Below are 27,276 nucleotides of genomic sequence, written 5' to 3' on the forward strand. Positions count from 1 at the left end.
ACATAGAGGCGTCAAAAGAAGAGCAAAGAGGTGTTGCTGATTTTCTGACAGCGGAAGGAGTAGGAGGAATGGACATTCATCGACGAATGTCACAAGTGTATGGCGAATACTGCATGTCCCTTGCAAGGGTCAAGGCATAGCACAAGCGCTTGCGGGAAGGATGGGTGTCATTAGCCAATGATGCACAATCTGGAGCACTCATTACCCAGGACCACTGATTGACAGTGAAAGCCGTAGCCGGCATGGTCGGGTTGAGTCTCGGTAGTGTTCACACCATCATGAAGGAACAAATGCACATGTGCAAAGTGTGTGCCCAAAGGGTGCCCCCTGGTCTTCAACCACACCAGGAAGCATGTTGAATGGCCCACTGTCTTGCTCATCTGCAGCACTTTACTCAGGAAGGGAATGCGTTCCTGGCATGAGTGGTGGCAAATGATTCACCTTGGACGCCAACTTCCAGCTGTGCGTGCAGAACTGGTTAATATCACAGCCCCGGGAATTTTATGAGCCAGCCATTCGCTACCTTGTGTCACAGTGGGACAAGTGTCTCAACAGCCAGGGTCAATACTTCTAACATACAGGTACTGGTTTCTGTAAATATTTCTCCGGCTCATTTCTTTTTGAATGTCCCTTATACATTAACCCCACCACCAAAACACTTCTTACTTGCTTCTGTTTCAGACAGCTTGTTGTTCTGTATGATTATTCATTGCACCCTGTGATTCTGTTTTCTTTGTTTTTATTTTATTTATTTATTTATTTATTTTTTTACTGCCAGAATTTTTGCTTTACTTATGTGGTGCTGAACCATGTCTGAAGCAAGCTTTTTGAACGTTGTAAGTGGAAAGTTCAATGTCATTCTCTTGGCTAGGGTACCACTGTATGACGTCAGCTGAGAGAAATGCTTTGTGTGTTATGTGCCAAGGTTGAGAGTGAAAACCTTAATGGTGGCTCACTGCCACGATTAACAAGGTAATCTACAAATTGCTGCAGCTCTGAATATAAACATATAGACTGTTGTGAAGACTGATACAGAAATGGTCAAGAAAGGAAAGGAGAATGTTCCCTGAGCAATTTCTTTGTTCTCCTTCTGTCCTAGCAATTTCAATTTGCATTTTTCCACTGTTAACTGAGCAAACTATAAATTTTAAATGGTTTTCACATTAAATCTCCATGTCTCGGTGCCATAAGTGAAAACTGATAATGTACACTGTAAGGTTTCCTATTTATGCACATCATAAGGTTAATGCTAAAAACCCTATTTAATTTTCTAAAAGCATTTCAGACCACTTTTACTCTTCTGTTTATTTCTATTTCTGTCCATCCAGACACCTTCATCTGTTCTAAACACCGGAGCTCGTCAACTGATTATATAAATTCAATGTTGATTTGTACAATTTTCTTTTCACTCTGTTAGTTATCACCTCAGGCGTATTGTCCTATATTTTAATGACTTGTTTCAAAGTCGCTCTATTAAGCCCTTCCATTCAATGTTCAACTTTACCTGCACTTGAGGTAAACAGTACAATGTCATATGTGTAATAATACTTTTTCCAGCAGCTTCATGCTTTGAAGAAAGTGAAGTGGAATCTTTGGAGTGGCCTACCCAAAAAGATCTGAACATTATCTAACATTTTTGGAAGCTTGAGTTGTGGCCAAGATCAAAAACACAGCAACCACCGTTCACCGCTTTCAGCCCTTCAACTGAAACAAACGTGCTTAACTATAAACCACGATGAACACTGATCTTTGTCTAATCCAGCAGCATGCCCTAAATGCTTCACTTTCAGGCTGCTATTTCACTTCGAGTTAGCGAAAGCAGGCTTCTTTACTGTGTGCAGAATATTGTTTGGAGTACTGACAGTCACGACTTCCTATATCGATCAGAGCTGGGTCACCATAAAAACTAAATAAATAATTATAACAACAAAAATAATCAATACAGTGTAATCAATACAATTTAAATGGATAGACAAAACATCTACTCACCAAGTGGTGGCAGGGGAAAAAACACACACACACACACACACACACACACACACACACACACACACACACACACACAAAAGAATTTAACATTTACAAGATTTAAGATTTTGGAACCAGTGGCTCCTTCTTCTGGCAGAAGAGTTGAAGTGGAAGGAAGACAGGTGAAGGAAAAGGACTGGAGAGGTTTAAGGAAAGGCGAATAGTTCAGAAAAGTCACCCAGAGCCCCGGATCAAGGGAGACCTACAGACGGGCTGAGAAGGAAAGACCAATTGTTTGGGACTGCACCAGATGAGATTTGAAAACCTGAGAGCTTAAAGGTGGAAGACAGGGTAATATGCAAGACAGAGATTACTACTAGAACATCATGCATGAGTTAATAAGAGTGAAAAGTTAAGTGAATTGTATGTAACAAAGGTGGGGGGTGGGATGGCAAAAAATAGATGAGGCAAAAAATGGAAGAGGTAGAAAACTAAAATTGTGTGAAGAAAGAAGTAGTTACTGTGAAGAAATGCTGTGATGGAAAGACTTAACGTAAATTAAGGCCAGGTGGGCAGCGAGAACCAAGGACGTGTTGTAGTGCTACTTCCCATCTACAGAGTTCTGAGAAACTTGTGTCTGAGGGTAGAATCCAGATGGCAAGTGTGGTGAAACAGGCACCAAAAACATGACTGTCATGCTGTACAGCATGCTTAGCAACAGGATATCATGTGTTGCCTTTATACACCCTATGCCTACGTCCATTCATCCTGACTGATAACTGGGTGGTAGGCATGCAAAAATAAACATGTTCAGCCTTTTAGAGCAGTATGACTACCACCCAGTTATCACTTCAGGATGAATGGGAATAGGCAGAGGGTGCATACACAATATCCTGTTGCAAAGCATGCTGTACAACATGACAGTCATGATTTCGGTGCCTTCCAGTAATTTTCGGGTTCGCAGCCGGATCCCATCAACATTCTGCCATGATATTTTGTCCCAGAGACATCCGGCCATCCTTAAGTGAGTAAACAAAGTACTGAAGAGACTTGATGCAGTCATGGTATTTATAGCATATTCCACGCATGCGAATCGCACTGGCAGTTTACAGCACGCCTTACGAGGTGGCATGCGCGAGGCACCCAAGTTGTGTGTGCTGCCCTCAGTAGTGAACTAAGGACAAACTAATCGCTGAGTATTGACTGAGCATGCTAATTCCGTTGTGACTGCATAATTTTAATAATAGGATTCCAATTTTTATCAAGCTGAAAGCGGTTCTCACAATTCATTAAATTATTGGCAAGATGTAGTATTTCCACGGATTCTTTAATCACAGAGTCCCAGAAGCTGGAAACTGGTGCTCAAAATGTTTGTGTTATTGTATGCCATTGAATGTCCCATGGAAATGCAATGTTCTGCCACTGCTGATTTTAAAGGTTGCCGCAGATGAGTGTGTCTTTCGTGTTCTACACAGCGTTGCTGAACTGTTCGTGTCGTCTGACCTATATATGCAGAGCCACACTCACAGGGAATTTTATAAACACCCGCCTTCCTCAATTGCAAATCATCTTTAATAGATCCAACTAAGGCCCTGCTCTTTGATGGTGGACAGATGATGACATTGATACTATTCTTCCTAAGCAATTTGCCTATTTAGAAGACACGTTCCTGGCATATGGAAGGAACACAGAGTTCATTTATAGTTGTCATCAGTCTCCTTAGAGCGTTGCTTCTTGTTATTATAATTGTGCATGGCCTTCCGTATTTGAGGCGAAGTATAGCCATTCTCTTTAAAAACCTTTTCCAGATGCAATAATTCTTCATGAAGGCTATCAGTATCCAAAATTACATGTGACCGATGAATTAAAGTACTGAGAACACTGGCAGTTTGTATGGGGTGATGGCAGCTGGACGCCTGAAGATATAGATCTGTACGTGTGGGTTTTCTGTACACCGAATGTCCCAAAGACCCATCATTCTTATGGCATACTAACACGTCTACAAAGTGTAAAGTCCCATCTTTCTCAATTTCCATAGTAAACTTGATGTTATCATGTAAAGTGTTTAAATGACAAAGGAACTTCTACACTTCTTGTCTGCCATGAGGTCATACAACAAAAGTATCATCTACGTACTGCCAGAAAACAATAGGCTTTAAGACGGCGGACTCAAGAGCTTTCTCCTCAAAGTCTTCCATAAAAAGATTGACCACCACAGGAGACAAGGGACTCCCCATGGCAACACCATCAGTTTGTTCAAAAAATTCGTTATTAAATAAAAAATAAGTTGAGGAGAGAGTATGTTCAAACTGCCGATGTTCTCAGTACTTTAATTCATCAGGAGCATGTAATTTCGGATGCTGATGGCCTTCATAAAGAATTAATGCATTTGGAAAAGGTTTCTAAAGAGAATGGCTATACTTCGCGTCAAATACAGAATGCCATGCACAATTATAATAACAAGAAGTAACGCTCTGAGGAGACTGATGACTATAAATCTACTGCATTCCTTCTGTATGCTGGGAATGTGTTCTAAAATAGACTGATTGCTTAGGAAGCATAATATCAATGGCATCTTCCATCCACCAGCAAAGAGCAGAGCCTTAGTTGGATCCATTATAGACGATTTACAATTCCCTGTGAGTGTGGCTCTGCATATATAGGTCAGATGACACGAAAGGTTCAGCAACGCTGTGTAGAACATGAAAGACGCACCTGCCTGTGGCAACCTTTAAAATCAGCAGGGGCAGAACATTGAATTTCCATAGGACATCCAATGGAATACGATAATACCAAAATTTTAGCACCGATTTCCAGCTTCTGGGACTCTGTAATTAAAGAAAACGTGGAAATACATCTTGCCAATAATTTAATGAATCGTGACAACCACTTTCAGCTTGATAAAAATTGGAATCCTATTATTAAAATTATGCAGTCACAACGGAATCGACATGCTCAGTCGATACTCAGTGATTAGTTTGTGCTTACTTCACGACTGAGGGCAGCACACGTAACTTCGGTGCCTTGTGCATGTAACCTCCTATCGCATGTGCCATACATTGCCAGAACGATTCGCGTGCATGAAATTCGCTATAAATACCATCACTGCATCAGGTCTCTTCAGCATTTTGTCTACTCACCTGAGGATGGCCGGATGTCTCTGGGCCAAAATATTGTGGCAGAATGTTAATGGGATCCGGCTGCAACCTCAAAAATTACTGGAGGAAGAAATACACCAGGAAAATTTCAGAAGTCATCTCTGTGCCTGTTTCACCACACGCACCATTTGGATTCTTCCCCCAGACACCAATTTCTCAGAACCGTGCAGGTGGGAACTAGCACTACAACATGTCATTGGTTCTCACCACCCACCTGGCCTTTATTTATGTTAATTCCCTCTGTCTCAGCATTTCTTCAATTGTAGTTTCACGCTTTTAATCATTGGAAGATAAACTGCTGCAATGATAGGCATACAGGTGTTAAAATTGCTTTCAGGAAAAAAAAAATTCATCTCCCAGCAAGTTTCAAAATTATTTATTACCAAATGACAAAGGCTGTTAGTCTCTTGCAAGTCAGCTCACTAGTTCCTTTTTAGTTATAGACCAACAATACAAGACGTTTCAAAAAGGCATTCACAACTTTGAAAAAATTCATGTAAATTAATTCATAGTACCTACAAAGGTGAGTGTACTGTCAATTTGTAGGCAAATACATCAAGTTGTGTCTTCCGTAGTTCACTGGTGCCGAACTGCACTGTAAGGAGTGCTGGCTGCAGTTCAGTTAAGATGGCTGCCTTCACTGGACCCAAGTGTGCAAGTTGTGTGTTTTGGTTTCAAGAATCGAAGTCAGCGACAACAGTTCAGCATAATTTCTGTACCAAGTACATTAAAGACCCTCCTAGTAGGCCTACAATTTTTGAGTGGCATAAACGTTTTATAGAAACAGGGTGCTCGATAAGACATGGGAAAAATGCAGGTTGTCTAAGCACATCTGGCGGTGTCATTCAGTGAGTGAGACAACGTTTTGCCAACAGCCCTATGAAATCAACCCGGCATGCATCTCGCAAACTGCAAACCCCACATATGACAGTTCGGCATGTGCTGAGAAACCATTTGCATTTGAAACCATACAGATTGATGATCGTACAAGCAATAAAAGACACTAATAAAATTGCTCGCAAGAACTTGTTTGCGGATATGGCAAATCGATTACATGAGAATGAACATTTCTTGGACAAAATCATCTTTTCTGATGAGTTAACTTTTCACTTAAGTTGCAAGGTTAGCACACAACTGTACAATTTGGAGCAGTGAAAATCCACGTCAAACATTGCAACAGGTTCGTGATAGCCCTAAACTGAACACTTTTTGTGAACTGAGCAAGAACAAAGTGTACAGCCCTTTTCTTTTCGATGAGAGAAACATCAGTGGGATAGTGTACCTGGATATGTTACAACAATTTTTGATTGACAAGGATGACAAAGAATGAAATGTTTACTTCATGCAAGGTGGTGCACCACCCCATTACCTGGCTGTCCAGGATTTTCCCAGTGACCGCTTTCCAGGTCAATGTATTGGCCATGATATGCCAATTGCATGGCCCCCACTTTCCCCAAACCTGACAACAATCGACTTTTTTATGGGGATTCATCAAGGATATCATGTTTGTACCTCCTTTGCCAGCTTCTTTACCTGAACTTAGAGCAAGAAGTTACGCTGCCAATGACAAGGTACACCTGCAATGCTACAGTGAGTTTGGGAAGAAACTGACTTCTGATGGCATGTGTGCAGGGTAACACAAGCAACATCTTTAGTTTAAGGTAAAAAAAACTTGATGTGTTTCCCTACAAAGTAACACTAAACTCAGCTTTATATCTTCTTTCAATAAATTTATACGAATTTTTAAAGTTGTAAAGTCCTTTTTGAAACACCCTGTATATGTTTTATACGTACAAGCCTCAATATATTAAGAAATGATCAAATATGTTTATAATTGAGTGGATTGTTTAGATAACTCATTAAAGTATTCTGTTTAATGTGTTGCAGAATAGACCATTTCACTGCATAAGTGTGATTGCAGTTATCTAGGATATGGCTCATTTTATAATTTGGAAGTGTCGCTACACATCTACATCTACATCTACATTTATACTCCGCAAGCCACCCAACGGTGTATGGCGGAGGGCACTTTACGTGCCACGGTCATTACCTTCCTTTTCTGTACCAGTCGCGTATGGTTCGCGGGAAGAACGACTGTCTGAAAGACTCAGTACACGCTCGAATCTCTGTAATTTTACATTCGTGATCTCCATGGTAGGTATAAGTAGGGGGAAGCAATATATTCGATACCTCATCCAGAAACACACCCTCTCGAAACCTGGCGAGCAAGCTACACTGCGATGCAGAGCGCCTCTCTTGCAGAGTCTGTCACTTGAGTTTGCTAAACATCTCCGTAATGCTATCACGGTTACCACATAACCCTGTGACGAAACGCGCCTCTCTTCTTTGGATCTTCTCTATCTCCTCCGTCAACCCGATCTGGTATGGATCCCACACTGATGAGCAATACTCAAGTATAGGTCGAACGAGTGTTTTGTAAGCCACCTCCTTTGTTGATGGGCTACATTTTCTAAGGACTCTCCCAATGAATCTCAACCTGGCACCACCACCGAGCGAGGTGGCGCAGTGGTTAGCACACTGGACTCGCATTTGGGAGGACGACGGTTCAATCCAGTCTCCAGCCATCCTGATTTAGGTTTTTCGTGATTTCCCTAAATCGCTTCAGGCAAATGCCGGGATGGTTCCTTTGAAAGAGCACGGCCAATTTCCTTCCCAATCCTTCCCTAACCCGAGCATGAGCTCCGTCTCTAATGACCTCGTTGTCGACGGGACGTTAAACACTAACCACCACCACCACCACCACCACCACCAACCTGGCACCCGCCTTACCAACAATTAATTTTATATGATCATTCCACTTCCAATCATTCCGTACGCATACTCCCAGATATTTTACAGAAGTAAATGCTACCATTGTTTGTTCCGCTATCATATAATCATACAATAAAGGATCCTTCTTTCTATGTATTCACAAAACATTACATTTGTCTATGTTAAGGGTCAGTTGCCACTCCCTGCACAAAGTGCCTATCCGCTGCAGATCTTCCTGCATTTCGCTACAATTTTCTAATGCTGCAACTTCTCGATATACTACAGCATCGTCCACGAAAAGTCGCATGGACACTATCTACTAGGTCATTTATATATATTGTGAAAAGCAATGGTCCCATAACACTCCCCTGTGGCACGCCAGAGGTCACTCCAATGTCTGTAGACGTCTCCCCATTGATAACAAAATGCTGTGTTCTGTTTGCTAAAAACACTTCAATCCAGCCACACAGCTGGTCTGATATTCCGTAGGCTCTTACTTTGTTTATCAGGCGACAGTGCGGAACTGTATCGAATGCCTTCCGGAAGTCAAGGAAAATAGCATCTACCTGAGAGCCTGTATCTAATATTTTCTGGGACTCATGAACAAATAAAGCGAGTTGGGTCTCACACGATCGCTGTTTCCGGAATCCATGTTGATACCTACAGAGTAGATTCTGGGTTTCCAAAAACGACATGATACGCGAGCAAAAAACATGTTCTAAAATTCTACAACAGATCGACGTCAGGGATATAGGTCTATAGTTTTGCGCATCTGCTCGACGACCCTTCTTGAAGACTGGGACTACCTGTGCTCTTTTCCAATCATTTGGAACCTTCCGTTCCTCTAGAGACTTGCGGTACACGGCTGTTAGAAGGAGGGCAAGTTCTTTCGTGTACTCTGTGTAGAATCGAATTGGTATCCCGTCAGGTCCAGTGGACTTTCCTCTGTTGAGTGATTCCAGTTTCTTTTCTATTCCTTGGACACTTATTTCGATGTCAGCCATTTTTTCGTTTGTGCGAGGATTTAGAGAAGGAACTGCAGTGAAATCTTCCTCTGTGAAACAGCTTTGGAAAAAGGTGTTTAGTATTTCAGCTTTAAGCGTGTCATCCTCTGTTTCAATGCCATCATCATCCCAGAGTGTCTGGATATTCTTTCTGGATTTTCTTTCAAGTCAGTACATAGAATTTTACTTTCGAATTCACTGAACGCTTCACGCATAGCCCTCCTTACGCTAACTTTGACATAGTTTAGCTTCTGTTTGTCTGAGAGGTTTTGGCTGTGTTTAAACTTGCAGTGAAGCTCTCTTTGCTTTCGCAGTAGTTTCCTAACTTTGTTGTTGAACCACGGTGGGTTTTTCCCGTCTCTCACAGTTTTACTCGGCACGTACCTGTCAAAAATGCATTTTACGATTGCCTTGAACTTTTTCCATAAACACTCAACATTGTCAGTGTCGGAACAGAAATTTTCGTTTTGATCTATTAGGTAGTCTGAAAACTGCCTTCTATTACTCTTGCTAAACAGATAAACCTTCCTCCCTTTTTTTATATTCCTATTAAATTCCATATTCAGGGATGCTGCAATGGCCTTATGATCACTGATTCCCTGTTCTACGCTTTCAGAGTCGAAAAGTTCGGGTCTGTTTGTTATCAGTAGGTCCAAGATGTTATCTCCACGAGTTGGTTCTCTGTTTAATTGCTCGAGGTAATTTTCAAATAGTGCACTCAGTATAATGTCACTCGATGCTCTGTCCCTACCACCCATCCTAAACATCTGAGTGTCCTAGTCTATATCTGGTAAATTGAAATCTCTACCTAAGACTATAACATGCTGAGAAAATTTATGTGAAATGTATTCCAAATTTTCTCTCAGTTGTTCTGCCACTAATACTGCTATGTCGGGCGGTCGGTAAAAGCAGCCAACTATTAACCGAGCTCGGTTGTTGAGTGTAACCTCCACCCATAATAATTCACAGGAACTATCGACTTCAACTTCACTACAGGATAAACTACGACTAACAGCGACAAACACGCCACCACCAGTTGCATGCAATCTATCCTTACTAAACACCATCTGTGCCTTTGTAAAAATTTCAGCAGAATTTATCTCTGGCTTCAGCCACCTTTCTGTACCTATAACGATTTCAGCTTCGGTGCTTTCTATCAGCGCTTGAAGTTCCGGTACTTTACCAATGCAGCTTCGACAGTTTACAATTACAATACCGATTGCTGCTTGGACCCCGCATGTCCTGACTTTGCCCCGCACCCTTTGAGGCTGCTGCCCTTTCTGTACTTGCCCGAGGCCATCTAAACTAAAAAACCGCCCAGTCCACGACACACAACCCTTGCTACCCGTGTAGCCGCTTGCTGCGTGTAGTGGACTCCTGACCTATCCAGCGGAACCCAAAACCCCACCACCCTATGGCGCAAGTCGAGGAATCTGCAGCCCACACAGTCGCGGAACCGTCTCAGCCTCTGATTCAGACCCTCCACTCGGCTCTGTACCAAAGGTCCGCAGTCAGTCCTGTTGACAATGCTGCAGATGGTGACCTCTGCTTTCATCCCGCTAGCGAGACTGGCAGTCTTCACCAAATCAGATAGCCGCCGGAAGCCAGAGAGGATTTCCTCTGATCCATAGCGACACATATCATTGGTGCCGACATGAGCGACCACCTGCAGATGGGTGCACCCTGTACCCTTCATGGCATCTGGAAGGACCCTTTCCACATCTGGAATGACTCCCCCCGGTATGCACACGGAGTGCATATTGGTTTTCTTCCCCTCTCTTGCTGCCATATCTCTAAGGGGGCCCATTACGCGCCTGACGTTGGAGCTCCCAACTACCAGTAAGCCCACCCTCTGCGACCGCCCACGCTATTTATGTCAAGGAGATACAGTGAAACTGGTGCACTAGATCACTGTTGTATGTAAATTACTACTCCTGTAGAGTCTATTTCATGAAACTTGTTTCAAAGCTTCATGTACAATTAGTTTCTTAGACTCTGGTAGTATGGTAATGTGACTTCTCTATAAAAGGATGAAGACAAATGAATAATACATATACTATGGAAACATAGCACAACTTATCATAGCTAACACTTGGTTCAAGAATCATAAAAGAAGGTTGTATACATGGAAGAAGCCTGGAGATACTGACAGGTTTCGGATAGATTATGTAATGGTAAGACAGAGATTTAGGAACCAGGTTTTAAATTGTAAGACATTTCCAGGGGCAGATGTGGACTCTGACCACAATCTATTGGTTATGAACTGTAGATTAAAACTGAAGAAACTGCAAAAAGGTGGGAATTTAAGGAGATGGGACCTGGATAAACTGACTAAACCAGAGGTTGTACAGAGTTTCAGGGAGAGCACAAGGGAACGATTGACAAGAATGGGGGAAAGAAATAGAGTATAAGAAGAATGGGTAGCTTTGAGGGATGAGGTAGTGAAGGCAGCAGAGGATAGAGTAGGTAAAAAGACAAGGGCTAGTAGAACTCCTTGGGTACAGAAGAAGTATTGAATTTAATTGATGAAAGGAGAAAATATAAAAATGCAGTAAATGAAGCAGGCAAAAAGGAATACAAACGTCTCAAAAATGAGATTGACAGGAAGTGAAAAATGGCTAAGCAGGGATGGCTAGAGGACAAATGTAAAGATTTAGAGGCTTGTTTCACTAGGGGTAAGATAGATACTGCCTACAGGAAAATTAGAGAGACCGTTGGAGAAAAGAGAACCACTTGTATGAATATCAAGAGCTTAGACAGAAACCCAGTTCTAAGCAATGAAGGGAAAGCAGAAAGGTGGAAGGAGTTTATAGAGGGTCTATACAAGGGCGACGTACTTGAGGACAATATTCTGGAAATGGAAGAGGATGTAGACGAAGATGAAATGGGAGATACAATACTGCGTGAAGAGTTTGACAGAGCACTGAAAGACATGAGTTGAAACGAGGCCCAGGGAGTAGACAACATTCCATTAGAACTACTGATGGCCTTGGGAGAGCCAGTCCTCACAAAACACTACCATCTGGTGAGCAAGATGTATGAGACAGGCGAAATACCCTCAGACTTCAAGAAGAATATAATAATTCCAATCCCAAAGAAAGCAGGTGTTGACAGATGTGAAAATTACCGAACTATCAGTTTAATAAGCCACAGCTGCAAAATACTAACGCGAATTCTTTACAGACAAATGGAAAAACTAGTAGAAGCCAACCTTGGGGAAGATCAGTTTGGATTCCATAGAAATATTGGAACATGTGAGGCAATACTGACTATACGACTTATCTTAGAAGAAAGATTAAGGAAAGGCAAACCTACGTTTCTAGCATTTGTAGACTTAGAGGAAGTGTTTGACAATGTTGACTGGAATACTCTCTTTCAAATTCTGAAGTTGGCAGGGGCAAAATACAGGGAGCGAAAGGCTATTTACAATTTGTACAGAAACCAGATGGCAGTTATAAGAGTCGAGGGACATGAAAGGGAAGCAGTGGTTGGGAAGGGAGTGAGACAGGGTTGTAACCTTTCCCTGATGTTATTCAACCTTTATATTGAGCAAGCAGTGAAGGAAACCGAAGAAAAATTTGGAGTAGGTATTAAAATCCATGGAGAAGTAATAAAAACTTTGAGGTTTGCCGATGACATTGTAATTCTTTCAGAGACAGCAAAGGACTTGGAAGAGCAGTTGAACGGAATGAACAGTGTCTTGAAAGGAGGATATAAGATGAACACCAACAAAAGCAAAACAAGGATAATGGAATGTAGTGGAATTAAGTTGGGTGATGCTGAGGGAATTAGATTAGGAAATGAGACACTTAAAGTAGTAAAGGAGTTTTGCTATTTGGGGAGCAAAATAACTGATGATGGTCGAAGTAAGGAAGATATAAAATGTAGACTGGCAATGGCAAAAAAAGCATTTCTGAAGAAGAGAAATTTGTTAACATCGTTTATAGATCTAAGTGTCAGGAAGTCATTTCTGAAAGTATTTGTACGGAGTGTAGCCATGTATGGAAGTGAGACATGGACGATAAATAGTTTGGAAAACAAGAGAATCGCTTTCGAAATGTGGTGCTACAGAAGAATGCTGAAAATTAGATGGGTAGATCACATAACTAATGAGGAGGTATTGAACAGGATTGGGGAGAAGAGAAGTTTGTGGCACAACTTGACTAGAAGAAGGGATCAGTTGGTAGGACATGTTCTGAGGCATCAAGGGATCACCAATTTAGTATTGGAGGGCAGGGTGGAGGGTAAAAATCGTAGAGGGAGACCAAGAGATGAATACACTAAGCAGATTCAAAAGGATGTAGGTTGCAGTAGTTACTGGGAGATGAAGAAGCTTGCACAGGATAGAGTAGCATGGAGAGCTGCATCAAACCAGTCTCAGGACTGAAGACCACAACAACAACATGGAAAAATAGCAACTACAATAAAGCTCTCACTATTTTTCTTAGTAATTTGTGAAAGTATTTCTTTTAAGTGGGAAATACTTCACGAGCTCCAGGAAAGGATGGCTGTGTACAACTGGCCTTACTTTGATCCACTGATGCTCAATTTTGCTTTTTGTTTGTAACTTATGAACATGCTTCTCAATAGTAAGTCCACCTTTTGTGCTTGTACATGGCAGCTCAATAATATATCCAACGAACAAAATTCATAATTAACATCTAAATGTCGAAACACACACACACACACACACACACACACACACACACACACACACACACACAAAACATACACTGATGAGCCAAAACATTATGACCACCTGCTTAATAGCTTGTTTGTCTGTCTATGGAATGAAATACATCACTGATTCTGCATATTAGGGATCCAACAGTCTGTTGGTAGGTATGTGGAGGTATGCTCAGGTCATGTAATTCACATGAATAAAGGGCCACTGATTTGCTTATATGGTGATGGCGCCCAATAGCGACCAAGAAGGGTTCTGTAGTATTTACATCAGTCAAATTTGGTTGCTGAGACATCAAAGTGAGTTCACTGTAACACACCTAAAACCACTGTATCACAGTTCTGGCTCTGAGACAATTATACTGCTGAAAGATGACTTCCCTGTCAGAGAAGACATCAAGCATTAGGGGATGCAAGTGGTTCGCAGATGGCAGTGTGTATTTCACAACTACAACAGTTACCATGCAAGTGCAGGAGAATGTCCTCCCATAGCATAATTCCGTTCCCACCAACCTACGTCCGTGGCATACAACATGTTTCAAGCCACCTTGCACCATGTTGATGGCATTTATGGAGACTACCATCGACCTGGTGTACCAAAAATGTGATCACCCAAAGAGCCAACACATTTCCATTGATCAATAGTTGAATCCCGATGGTCCCATGCCCACTGAAATCGTAACTGACCATGCTGTTGGGTCAACATGTGAACACATCGGGATGGTCTGCTGTGGACCTCCATGTTGAACGATGTACAGTGAACAGTATGCTCCGAAACACTTGTGCGTGCACCAGTTTTGCTTTTTTGGCAGAAATGCCGCACAGAACCATCTACTCTACTTAACAGAACAGACAAGCCGCTGAATCCCACATTCTGCGAAGTCATGGATGTCCAACCATTTAGTACAAAGTGGTAGTTTCACTATCCTTCTACCTCTTCCGTAGATGCCCAATGTTCCCATATTGACCCAAAGACACCGTTAATTACGACTGCAGTGCACATAGGATAACTGGTCCATGGTACAATGAAATCATGTCGCTTGCTCAGTTGAATTACTTACATCATGTCAATGGTTGTGTCTAGGTACAAAAGGCTAATCGAAAAGTGCACCATGCCATGGACGCAGACCAGCAGGGGCAATGTTATTCTACGGATGACATTTGCCTGGATTTCCTTGTGATCTCTGGTAGTAATCCAAGATACACTAACAACAGTGGGCTACAATAAAATTATTGCATCCCTTCGTACTTAATGTCTTCTCTGACAGCAATGGCATCTTTCAGCAGGATATCTGTCCATGACACAAGGCCAGGTCCACGCTACATTGATTTCAGAAGTACAATAGTGAAGACACATGAATGTCTTGGGTTATCAAATTCACCTGAGCTAAATGTGATGGAATACACATCAGGTGCTACCAGGCATGGAGTTCGCACCCACCGACCCATACCTATCAGGAATTGTATGACAATATATGAAAAGGATAGTTGCTCCTCACCATATAGCAGAGATGCTGACTCGCAGAAATGCACAACAAAATGACTGTCGGGAAGTTACGTTTTAGCCAACAAGTCTTTTGTCAAAAGTAGACCACATACTCACATGCACACATTCACACAAATGCAAATAACACACTAGAGCCGCCTCTAGCTGGCAGAGACTGTGGTCATGTGTTTGTTAGTTGCACTTGCACGAGTGTGTGTGTGTGTGTGTGTGTGTGTGTGTGAGTTGTCTACTTTTGACAAAGGCCTTGTTTGAAAGCTAACTTTATGACAGTCTTTTTGTTGTGCCTTTATGTGACTCAGCATTTCTGCTATAGGGTGAGTAGCAACTATCCTTTTCATATATTGTTACATTCCATCTTGGAATTGTGCAACCTATGTGTAGCCATCTGATGCCACATACTTCCGGAAACTCAGCAATGACTTGTTAAATCCATACCATACAGAAGCACTGCTCTACTGCATTCCAAAGGCGGACCAACACAGTTTAAGCAGGTGATGATAATGTTCTGACTCATCAGTGTATGCATTTATCAATCTCTTTCTCCTCTGCCTGAAACACATTATATCCTTAAATACAGCAATATAAGTAATGGAAGCAAGTAAAGCTTTGAATTGTCCTTGTAGTCATTAAACTTTAATTATTTAAAATGACAAGCAAATGAAAGTAGTCTATCCAACAGCATGCTGAGTTGTAGAGTTTTTCATTCAGCAGCTAAATAACAAATCAGGCAGAAATAGAAACAAAATAAGAGTGAAAAAATATAGAACGGAAAATTTTCTCAACACACCTGCTTGCTGAACTTGCTGCCCAGTAAAAACAGTAGGGACGGATGATACAACTGGCATAGCCACTGAAGTTCCTATGATACCAGCTTGTTGTGGTAAGTCTAAGAAAATAAAATGAGACAATACTCAAAATGCAGAATTATGGTTTCACTATTTTTAACAAAGAACCAATTATACATACAACTTGAAAGCAATATTGTAAAGCAACAATAACATACTGATTCAAATATTGCAATAAGTATATTTGTAAACAGTAATATAATATGTATGCACACCTGTACATATGTAGAGTATGGCAACGGCAAAGGCAACCACCCACTAACCTACATTGGATCAATGCACGATGCACAGATACACGTAACAGAAAACAGTAATCACACCAGCTTTCTAGCTCTTGATCTTTCTCTAGTAAAGGTAAACACATTCACATGTGCAGCCACACAGGCACCCAAATATACACTATCACGGTCATGGCAAGGGGCAGGTATAGTGGCTGCACAAAAGGATGAAAGGTGTTCAGAGGGTACAGCGTGCGGTATCAATAGCATCTTCTTTGACCGAACCTGGCTCGCCCTGCTAACTCAAACCTATGCAGGAGATGGCACTTTGAAAACCTCCTGCCAATGCTCTGCTGACCGAGCTCGCTCTTCCAGCAGTCAATTTAGGGGAGGCACATCTTTTTAAGTAGCCACAATGCAAAGCTTCAACTGGACTCAGTGCATCTATAGACTTACACACATTAGTACAGAAGACCGCAGTGAGGACAATACTTCAACGTACCACAACACTACTAAACATGACTAATATTCAGAGACTTACATCAGTGTACCAGTATTCAAGACTTTTTACTGCAATTGCGAACTTAATGCTCATTGTCTATAAACCAGAACCAAAGAACCTACAGCATTCAAAGTTATGTATAACTCAATTATTAAATGTACACTGAGGTAACAAAAGTCCTGGGATACATCCTAATATCGCATTGGACCACCTCCTGCTCAGGCTGGTGCAGCAACTCGATGCAATATGGACTCAACAAGTCATTAGAAGATCCCTGCAGGAATACTGAGCCACGCTGCCTCTATGGCTGCCCACAATTGCGAGAGTCTTGCTGGCGTAGGATCTTGGCACAAAATGACCCCCTCAATTATGTCCTGTAAATGTACGATGGAATTCATGTTGGGAAATCTCGGTGGCCAAAGCATTTGCTCAAGTTTTGCAGAATGTTCTTCAAATAAGTCACAAATAATTGTGGCCGGGTGAAATGGCGTACTGTCGTCCATAAAAACTGCACTGTTTTCTTTTTTTTTTTTGGGAACATGAAGACCATGAATGGATGCAAAAGGTGTCCAAGTAGCCGGACATAACCATTTCCATTCAGTGGTCCATGTAAACACAGCCCACATCATTATGGAGCCACTACTAGCTAGCACAGAGGCTTGTCGAAAACTTGGGTCAATGGCTTTGTGCGGTGTGTGCCACACAATAACCCTGCCATCAGCTCTTACTATTTGAAATTGGGATGCGTTTGACTGGTACACAGTTTTCCAGTCATCTAGGGTCTAACCAATATGGTCATGAGCCCAGGACAGGTCCTGGAGGCTATGTCATGCTGTTAGCAAATGCATTCACAGTCGTGTGCTGCCACAGCCTATCAACACCAAGTTTCACTGCATTTTCCTAAAGAATACATTCGTCGTACATTGATTTCTGTCTGTTAGCATTGACAACTCTACACAAAAGCTGCCGCTCTCAGTCATCGGCCACTGTGTTGTCAATAGTGAGAAGCAGTGCCTGAAATTGGTACTCTTGGCACACGTAAGCTTTCGGCCAGAAGGCCTTCTTGTGAAATAAACACACACACACACACACACACACACACACACACATATTCACATAAATGTAGCTCACACACACATGACCACTGACTCCGTCTGGCAAGGCCAGACTGTGAGCAATTGCACATGATGGGAGAAGCAATCTGGTGGTGGGGCTGAGGACAATGTTGGGGCAGAGGGAGAGGGAGAGCAGGGTATGAATGGGGAACGGTAAAGTACTTGAGATGGGCACTCTGCCCCTGAATTGATTCAAAGAGCCAGATCTTTCTAAAAAGTGAATGATGGATGATTCAGAAAAAAATTAATGGTAGCTCATTTGATTTCAAAATGAATCTCTGGTGGCTGTAATGAGCAGGATGAAAATTCGACACTAGGCTACTGCAACAGAATCCCACCCCACATCCTTAAGAAAACGTTTCCCAAGCTATACACCAAGTGCACATGTGAATTTGCACATCTAACTAGTACATAAAGCTTTTCTCTTCAATGAAAACAGAATAGAAAGAAAGCTCTGTTTCTTCCCTCCCTAATTTATTGGCTGGCAAGCAGTACCCATTCAGCCATCTCAACAGTAATACTAATTATGATGATATGAAAGTAAACATAACTCTTTACCCAGTGTCAGAGTGGCGAAAAAAATCTTTGGCCTAACTGGGAATCAAACCTGAGCGCCTTTTCTTTACAGTCCCCCCACATTGACCATGCAGCTAGTGGAGCAAATGAAACACCAGTGCTTCAGTACAGTACATTAAGGCAGAAAACACTTCCAGCATCATGTTTCCGCTCTTGAGTTCAAAAGAATATCTCAAATTTCCGAAGTTCAATAAACATTTACATACTTTTGAGTGAGTTGGTACTTCCTATCCTTTGACTTAGCACCGCACTCTGAATGTGCTGCCAGTGATCATAAAACTGCAGTCTTCAGCCACCATGCGCTTGGAGCATATCACAAAACAATCCAGGCATCACTACCCTCCCAACAGCTCAGACTCCCCACCACCCTCACCGATCACACTCTAGGCAGTCTCACTAGCTCACTGCTCTTCCCACCACTCTCAGGAATCAGATTGCAAGATAGCTCTCTAGCTCACTGGTCACCACCACTATTCTGGATCAAATTGCAAGCTAGCTCACTGCTCCCCGGCAAGGCAAATAGCTCTCGCAGACAAGATCACACGGAACAGATCACACGGCGACTTGAAGCATCACTCCATTTTCTGTGCTCTTGGTACAATGATACATCTTGCAACTCGCTTTCTTGACTGAGCACCTCTCCATCCAAGTTCAGTTTTTTATTCTTTGTATCCTTGTTTGATTTGTTCTAGTCGTCATCTTGTGTTGTTGCTCTTCTGTTTTTTTGTTGTGTGAGTGTTCCTGTTAGGTGTCCTATTATATGTCTTTTCTATGTCTGTTGCATTTATAGTTGCTGCTGTTGGTGTGTTGGTAGCCTTTATGAAGGTTTTAATTACTTTGGGATAGGACACTAAATATAACTGTATGTATAACACATAATTATTCTACTATACATGATAGTCCATGCATAAACATTATCTCAGGATAAGTGGTCAATATTCTGAGATATGACAGGAACGATCATCTGAAGTAAAAAATTAAATATGGACATATGACCTATTTGAAATGGTTTCTGAGGTGGAACATATTTAAAGTTATTTTTGTGCATTTTTCTTGAATAATACAAAATCCGCAGCCTCAAGCAAAAACTTGTTACAGTATAAAATTAAACTACATTAAATTTCTTTTAAAATGGCCCTACTCATTTTTTTCTTCAGGACTAACAGGTTGCACGAAGAGAGTAAAGGAATACGGAAAATCTTGGGCAACGTGCATGCATTGAGGTACAGGTAAGCCAGTTTGCGGTAGCTTCCTGACTTGATAGGCCAAGTGTCCTACATCAAATTATTCGTCTCAATTTCATCTAAACTACTATAGTATGTTGTAAACAACTACAAAGTACTCAACAATAACAACACGCTCTTTTGGTTGAAACTGTCAATTTTCCTCAGCATCTCACGTTCACTGGATAATAATTATCACCAATTTTGGTAATCTGTCATCTCCAATTCTTGTGGCATATTCCTTCCAGTATTCTTCAATCTGCTCATTTATGTTTTCCACTCTCAGTTCTTCTCTGATGTCTACATTCACTCTCCAGTCAGACAGAATGTACCCAGCTATTCTTCTTAGCAATCAAATCTCTAGTGCTTGGATCCTGATAGGAACGAGTGTTTCTGCTGTGTTGTCCAGGCAAGAGTTCAAAGGTCTAGGGAGCAGTAGTTATTGTGAGCAGTAGTGGGTCAACAATAAGCTTGATAATTTGGACTGTGACACTGCCCTGTACAGTAGATGCTAGGCTGAAGGATTTATCCCCAGCGTTGTCAGCTCAAGAAAGAATTTTTCGCCACTACTAACATTTACCTCCGCAAAATAATCAGCGAGTCTATATTTTATTTACATTTCAGTGAAGGTTATTGCTAAAGTCAAGTACTGGTTTAGTTATTTGGTTATGACAATGGGATCAGTTGCAGCTTCTACTTTGCCTACTCTTCCCTTGATCACAGAAGCTTTTCGATACAGCATCACATCTTTATGTTTCAGATTAATGTATTGGCATGTCTCAGTTATGGTTTCGCTCAGATTGATTGAGTCTCTTTGCTTTCTGGTTGCAATCAGTTTTATTTTCAAGGATAGGAGGTCATTTGTAAGCCTGATGTGCAGCTTCTCGAACCTTTTTCGCTCTTCCATTAGCCAAGGTGCAGCTTTTTCCTTCAGTTTTCTGGTCTTTAGGGGACTATATTTATTGTGTAATAAAGTTAGTTTGACAGTAAATCATAGAGTTGGTCTTTCACTTTCATGAATGGTATGGAAGTAATCTTCAAAATTATCTCTTGAGCCTCCACTGCAACTTCAGGCACACTGATACACTTAAAGTCTCTGTATGTTGGCACAATTGCATATTTTAGAGAGAAAGTCGTGATTATTATTTTGTAAACTGATATTCCAGATATGAATTTCTTTGCTTGTGGATTTTGTAGCAAATACATCTATGGGGGCTGCACTATAGGCTGCATTATGGGTAGGTGCTAGCTGAAATTTTGTTACATTTGAAGAAGAAATTACACACTCGAATTTCACAGTGAAGGGGCAGAAAGTTTATGTTAGTTTTCCTAGCATTATTTGTATGCTCCTAAGTCAAATCTAATTTTGAAAGATACAATTTTGAAACAGGCTATCCCACCTACTTCCAGAGGTCTGCAGAGAACGCACATTCGGCATATTTCCAGGGATTTGATATTTATGACATATATTTGACTTTTTTGTCTTCATTACTAATAGATGTGAGTAGTCTGGACAGCAGTGGAGCCTATATTTAGGGAACTGGAGAGCATGTTTTCTTAAGCCAGGTATCCACATTCATTAGGAGAAACACATGGATATCGATATTCTGATACATCTAGCGGAGTTTGTCGAAATGAGTTGAAAGTGATGGCCAACTATTTTCTACAGTAACAATACAGACACACTAGTAGAACTACTGACTGCATAAATAGACAAGTTTGTAGCTCCTAATACACAGGTTTTAGAGTTCATTTGAACTGCTTCCTTTCAGCCTTTATACACACCATTATCCTGTCAACTCTCGTTCACATGCTATGTAACCTAAATTCGAATGTTATTCAAAATTTTTATCTTTCAGCAGTGAAATCCTTGCATATTATCAGGCTTGCCTTCATGAGTTTCTTAATCACTGTAACTGTTTCATTCCTTTCTGTATACAATATGAACTTCACAATTGTGGGTCTAGGTTTCGCAGATCACAACATTCTACAACCTACTGTATAACTTCCGATTATAGAATGTGCTGCATGTATATTTGTTCTCGCTCTAAGCTTTTACAATTTAAAATGGCCACATTAATAGTAAATATTTTAATTTTATCAGTGTACTTTTAAGTGATGCACAACAATATGTCGCCCACAATGCCTTTGCCTAAAAGAATTACGAGCAATGTTCAGTACATTTACCCAAGTGGAAGAAAAAGGAAAAAGTGCGACTACTGTCAGCAGATAATTTCCATGGCTTCTGGCTCATCATCAAACCTGAAGAGACAGCTTAAATCGAAGCATTCTACAATACCTCTGGAATGATGTGGGTAAGGAAGCCGATCAAGATCGCCATAAGTTGATGCAAAATTCGAGAAATCATTTCTTCCTAACTGTCCTCACTGTCTCTGCTTCCACCTTGGGTGAAGGTATCCCAGAAAGGCAAATTGAGTTACAAGCTGTATCCAGCCTATCAGTGTCATCACATTCTGGCCCAAGTCCTAATTTATTCCCTTTTATGGTGCCCTTACCCTCAACTACTTTTTCTTTACAAAAGCCAATAAGTAATTTTTTTTAACATTATAAAGTCACTCACATTAAATAAAAGTATAGCTTCAGATGTACAGCTTTTAAAAATGATTTGTAGAGAATACCATTCTTATTCTGTAGTGGTGCACATGCACACACACGCACATAAACCCCCCCCCCCCCCCTTTATATTTAAACAAGTCAAAAAACACTATCAAACTCTCAGATAGAATTAAAAATTATTTGACCATTGCAAAGGCAGACTGCCTTTCCTCTGATGCTTGGATGGAAATAAATAACATTAGTTTCTGTGCACTGACTGCAAATTTCATAGATGAGAAGAGTGAACAGAAGTGCTCACAATTCGAAGCAGACACACTGCAGAAGACAACTCAAACTGAATAAAGTCTGTTATTTCAAATACAATATCAGTTTTAAAATCACTTCCATAATAAAAGAAGATGCATTAAATATGAAATTAACTGCCATCCTTCTGAAACTCCCACATATCCGACACTTTGCACATTCTTTAAATCTCACTGCGCAGCACACAATTCAGAAGTCCAAACAGAAAACCATTGATGAGGTCAAATGAGTTGTTATCTTTCTCAAGGAGAGACCCTTTGCTTTAAGCAAATTTACAGATATGCAAGAAAATTTAAATAAAAAATAAGTAAATAAAAAAATAAGTAAATAAAAAATAAGTAAATAAAAAAAATAAAAAAACGACTGAAACTGAAATCTGCTTATGAAATGTTGCAAAGATTTACTTTAAATAAAGATCCCATAATTTATTGCCCTCTATTCTAGGTAGGTCCGCCCCAATAGCTGAGTGGTCAGTGCGGCGATCTGTCACGCCAAGGGGCCCGGGTTCGATTTCCGGCTGGGTCGCAGATTTTCATCGACATCTACATCTACATTTATACTCCGCAAGCCACCCAATGGTGTGTCGCGGAGGGCACTTTATGTGCCACTGTCATTGCCTCCCTTTCCTGTTCCAGTCGCATATGGTTCGCGGGAAGAACGACTGCCGGAAAGCCTCCGTGTGCGCTAGAATCTCTCTAATTTTACATTCGTGATCTCCTCAGGAGGTATAAGTCGTGGGAAGCAACATATTCGATACCTCATCCAGAAACACACCCTCTCGAAACCTGGCGAGCAAGCTACACCGCGATGCAGAGCGCCTCTCTTGCAGAGTCTGCCACTTGAGTTTGCTAAACATCTCCGTAACGCTATCACGCTTACCAAATAACCCCGTGACAAAACGCGCCGCTCTTCTTTGGATCTTCTCTATATCATTTGTCAACCAGACCTGGTACGGATTCCACACTGATGAGCAATACTGAAGTATAGGTCGAACGAGTGTTTTGTAAGCCACCTCCTTTGTTGATGGACTACATTTTCTAAGGACTCTCCCAATGAATCTCAACCTGGCACCCGCCTTACCAACAATTAATTTTATATGATCATTCCACTTCCAATCATTCCGTACGCATACTCCCAGATATTTTACAGAAGTAAATGCTACCATTGTTTGTTCCGCTATCATATAATCATACAATAAAGGATCCTTCTTTCTATGTATTCACAAAACATTACATTTGTCTATGTTAAGGGTCAGTTGCCACTCCCTGCACAAAGTGCCTATCCGCTGCAGATCTTCCTGCATTTCGCTACAATTTTCTAATGCTGCAACTTCTCGATATACTACAGCATCGTCCACGAAAAGTCGCATGGACACTATCTACTAGGTCATTTATATATATTGTGAAAAGCAATGGTCCCATAACACTCCCCTGTGGCACGCCAGAGGTCACTCCAATGTCTGTAGACGTCTCCCCATTGATAACAAAATGCTGTGTTCTGTTTGCTAAAAACACTTCAATCCAGCCACACAGCTGGTCTGATATTCCGTAGGCTCTTACTTTGTTTATCAGGCGACAGTGCGGAACTGTATCGAATGCCTTCCGGAAGTCAAGGAAAATAGCATCTACCTGAGAGCCTGTATCTAATATTTTCTGGGACTCATGAACAAATAAAGCGAGTTGGGTCTCACACGATCGCTGTTTCCGGAATCCATGTTGATACCTACAGAGTAGATTCTGGGTTTCCAAAAACGACATGATACGCGAGCAAAAAACATGTTCTAAAATTCTACAACAGATCGACGTCAGGGATATAGGTCTATAGTTTTGCGCATCTGCTCGACGACCCTTCTTGAAGACTGGGACTACCTGTGCTCTTTTCCAATCATTTGGAACCTTCCGTTCCTCTAGGGACTTGCGGTACACGGCTGTTAGAAGGGGGGCAAGTCCTTTCGCGTACTCTGTGTAGAATCGTATTGATATCCCATCAGGTCCAGTGGACTTTCCTCTGTTGAGTGATTCCAGTTGTTTTTCTATTCCTTGGACACTTATTTCGATGTCAGCCATTTTTTTTCGTTTGTGCGAGGATTTAGATAAGGAACTGCAGTGAAATCTTCCTCTGTGAAACAGCTTTGGAAAAAGGTGTTTAGTATTTCAGCTTTAAGCGTGTCATCCTCTGTTTCAATGCCATCATCATCCCAGAGTGTCTGGATATGCTGTTTCAAGCCACTTACTGATTTAACGTAAGACCAGAACTTCCTAGGATTTTCTTTCAAGTCGGTACATAGAATTTTACTTTCGAATTCACTGAACGCTTCACGCATAGCCCTCCTTACGCTAACTTTGACATAGTTTAGCTCCTGTTTGTCTGAGAGGTTTTGGCTGCGTTTAAACTTGCAGTGAAGCTCTCTTTGCTTTCGCAGTAGTTTCCTAACTTTGTTGTTGAACCACGGTGGGTTTTTCCTGTCCCTCACAGTTTTACTCGGCACGTACCTGTCAAAAACGCATTTTACGATTGCCTTGAACTTTTTCCATAAACACTCAACATTGTCAGTGTCACACCAGAAATTTTCGTTCTGATCTGTTAGGTAGTCTGAAATCTGCCTTCTATTACTCTTGCTAAACAGATAAACCTTCCTCCCTTTTTTTATATTCCTATTCACTTCCATATTCAGGGATGCTGCAATGGCCTTATGATCACTGATTCCCTGTTCTACGCTTTCAGAGTCGAAAAGTTCAGGTCTGTTTGTTATCAGTAGGTCCAAGATGTTATCTCCACAAGTCGGTTCTCTGTGTAACTGCTCGAGGTGATTTTCGGATAGTGCACTCAGTATAATGTCACTCGATGCTCTGTCCCTACCACCCATCCTAAACATCTGAGTGTCCCGGTATATATCTGGTAAATTGAAATCTCCACCTAAGACTATAACATGCTGAGAAAATTTATGTGAAATGTATTCCAGATTTTCTCTCAGTTGTTCTGCCACTAATGCTGCTGAGTCGGGAGGTCGGTAAAAGCAGCCAATTATTAACCTAGCTCAGTTGTTTAGTGTAACCGCCACCCATAATAATTAACAGGAACTATCGACTTCTACTTCACTACAGGATAAACTACGACTGACAGCAACAAACACGCCACCACCGGTTGCATGCAATCTATCCTTTCTAAACACCATCTGTGCTGCCATCTATTGAGCTCCCAGAGAACCCAGAGAGCATCCCAGGGTGCCCCAGAGAGCTACAACACCAAGAAGAATCGCTTCTCGGCTTTTGGCAAGATCAATGTGTAGTATTGTGGCCCTTAAAAGGGCCTTTTTTTGAGAACTGCTTCAATGGTTATATAGAGTACAGTCACCCACAATACGACAATCTTCCAAAGAGGAAGAACCATGAGCCTTAACCCATAAGTGAATATTAGAATCAGAATTTATCTTAACACGTCTACGACAAGTCAATGATAAACTCCCATGTGGCATAAGATAAGAACCCTCACCAGAGATAATAATCTCTGAAACAGGTATAGTACGGTAAGCCAAGATTTCACGAGTCTCAAAGGACTCCAAACCAGGTCTCCCTGCACTGTTACATGCAACAAAAGCAACAGTAATCCAACCATTACCCAAGCTGGAAGAGGTAGTACTTTTCATCAAAGAAAAATTAAATCTCGCGCCACAAAATAAGGTAGGCCCATTCAAAAGAACAAATTGAGCAGTTTTACCTACGCCCCTAACAACATTCTTCCCCTTACCTGTAGATGCAGCAGCACCAAGAGTGCCGTCCACATTTACAAGTGTTTTGTATACGAGCAATCCTGCTTTCTGTACCTATAACGATTTCAGCTTCGGTGCCCTCTATCAGCGCTTGAAGTTCCGGTACTTTACCAACGTAGCTTTGACAGTTTACAATTACAATACCGATTACTGCTTGGTCCCCGCATGTCCTGACTTTGCCCCGCAACCTTTGAGGCTGCTGCCCTTTCTGTACTTGCCCGAGGTCATCTAACTTAAAAAACCGCCCAGTCCACGACACACAACCCCTGCTACCTATGTAGCCGCCTGCTGTGTGTAGTGGACTCCTGATCTATCCAGCGGAACCCAAAACCCCACCACCCTATGGTGCAAGTCGAGGAATCTGCAGCCCTCACGGTCGCAGAACCGTCTCAGCCTCTGATTCAGACCCTCCACTTGGCTCTGTACCAAAGGTCCGTAGTCAGTCCTGTCAACGATGCTGCAGATGGTGAGCTCTGCTTTCATCCCGCTAGCGAGACTGGCAGTCTTCACCAAATCAGATAGCCACCGAAAGCCAGAGAGGATTTCCTCCGATCCATAGCGACACACATCATTGGTGCCGACACGAGTGAGAGTGACCACCTGCAGATGGGTGCATCCTGTACCCTTCATGGCATCTGGAAGGACCCTTTTCACATCTGGAATGACCCCCCCCCCCCCCCCCCCCCCGGTATGTACACGGAGTGCACATTGGTTTTCTTCCCCTCTCTTGCTGCCACAGTGGAGTTCCCAACTACCAGTAAGCCCACCCTCTGCGACCGCCTGGATCTTGCAGACTGAGGGGCAACCTCTGGAACGGGACAAGCAGCCATGTCCGGCCGAAGATCCGTATCAGCCGGAGACAGAGCCTGAAACCAGTTCGTCACGTCAGACAAACTGAAGAGGCCTTCTGTTCAGCCCTCCAGAATGTCTTTCACTCCCTGCCACACCTCGAGACGACCTCCCACTCTACCATGGGTGAGGGGTCAGCCTCGATGTGGGCAGTATCCTGGGCAGCCACAGCCGTAGTCCATTCAGGAGACACGTGGGGCGAGCTAG

At 41.9% G+C, this 27,276-nt stretch overlaps 1 protein-coding gene across 5 annotated transcripts in view; it reads right to left on the reverse strand.

Moving 5' to 3' along the window:
* The window catches only part of LOC126412848 (uncharacterized), a 309,701-nt gene that overhangs the window by 125,909 nt on the left and 156,516 nt on the right, over positions 1-27,276 (reverse strand). For all 5 annotated transcript variants that reach the window (XM_050082699.1, XM_050082700.1, XM_050082704.1 and 2 more), the window contains one exon: positions 15,880-15,978. In XM_050082699.1, the coding sequence (XP_049938656.1) occupies positions 15,880-15,978 (99 nt within the window). The remainder of the gene's footprint in view (positions 1-15,879; positions 15,979-27,276) is intronic.

This window comes from Schistocerca serialis, chromosome 7 (assembly GCF_023864345.2).
Source record: "Schistocerca serialis cubense isolate TAMUIC-IGC-003099 chromosome 7, iqSchSeri2.2, whole genome shotgun sequence".
Lineage (NCBI taxonomy): Eukaryota > Metazoa > Arthropoda > Insecta > Orthoptera > Acrididae > Schistocerca > Schistocerca serialis.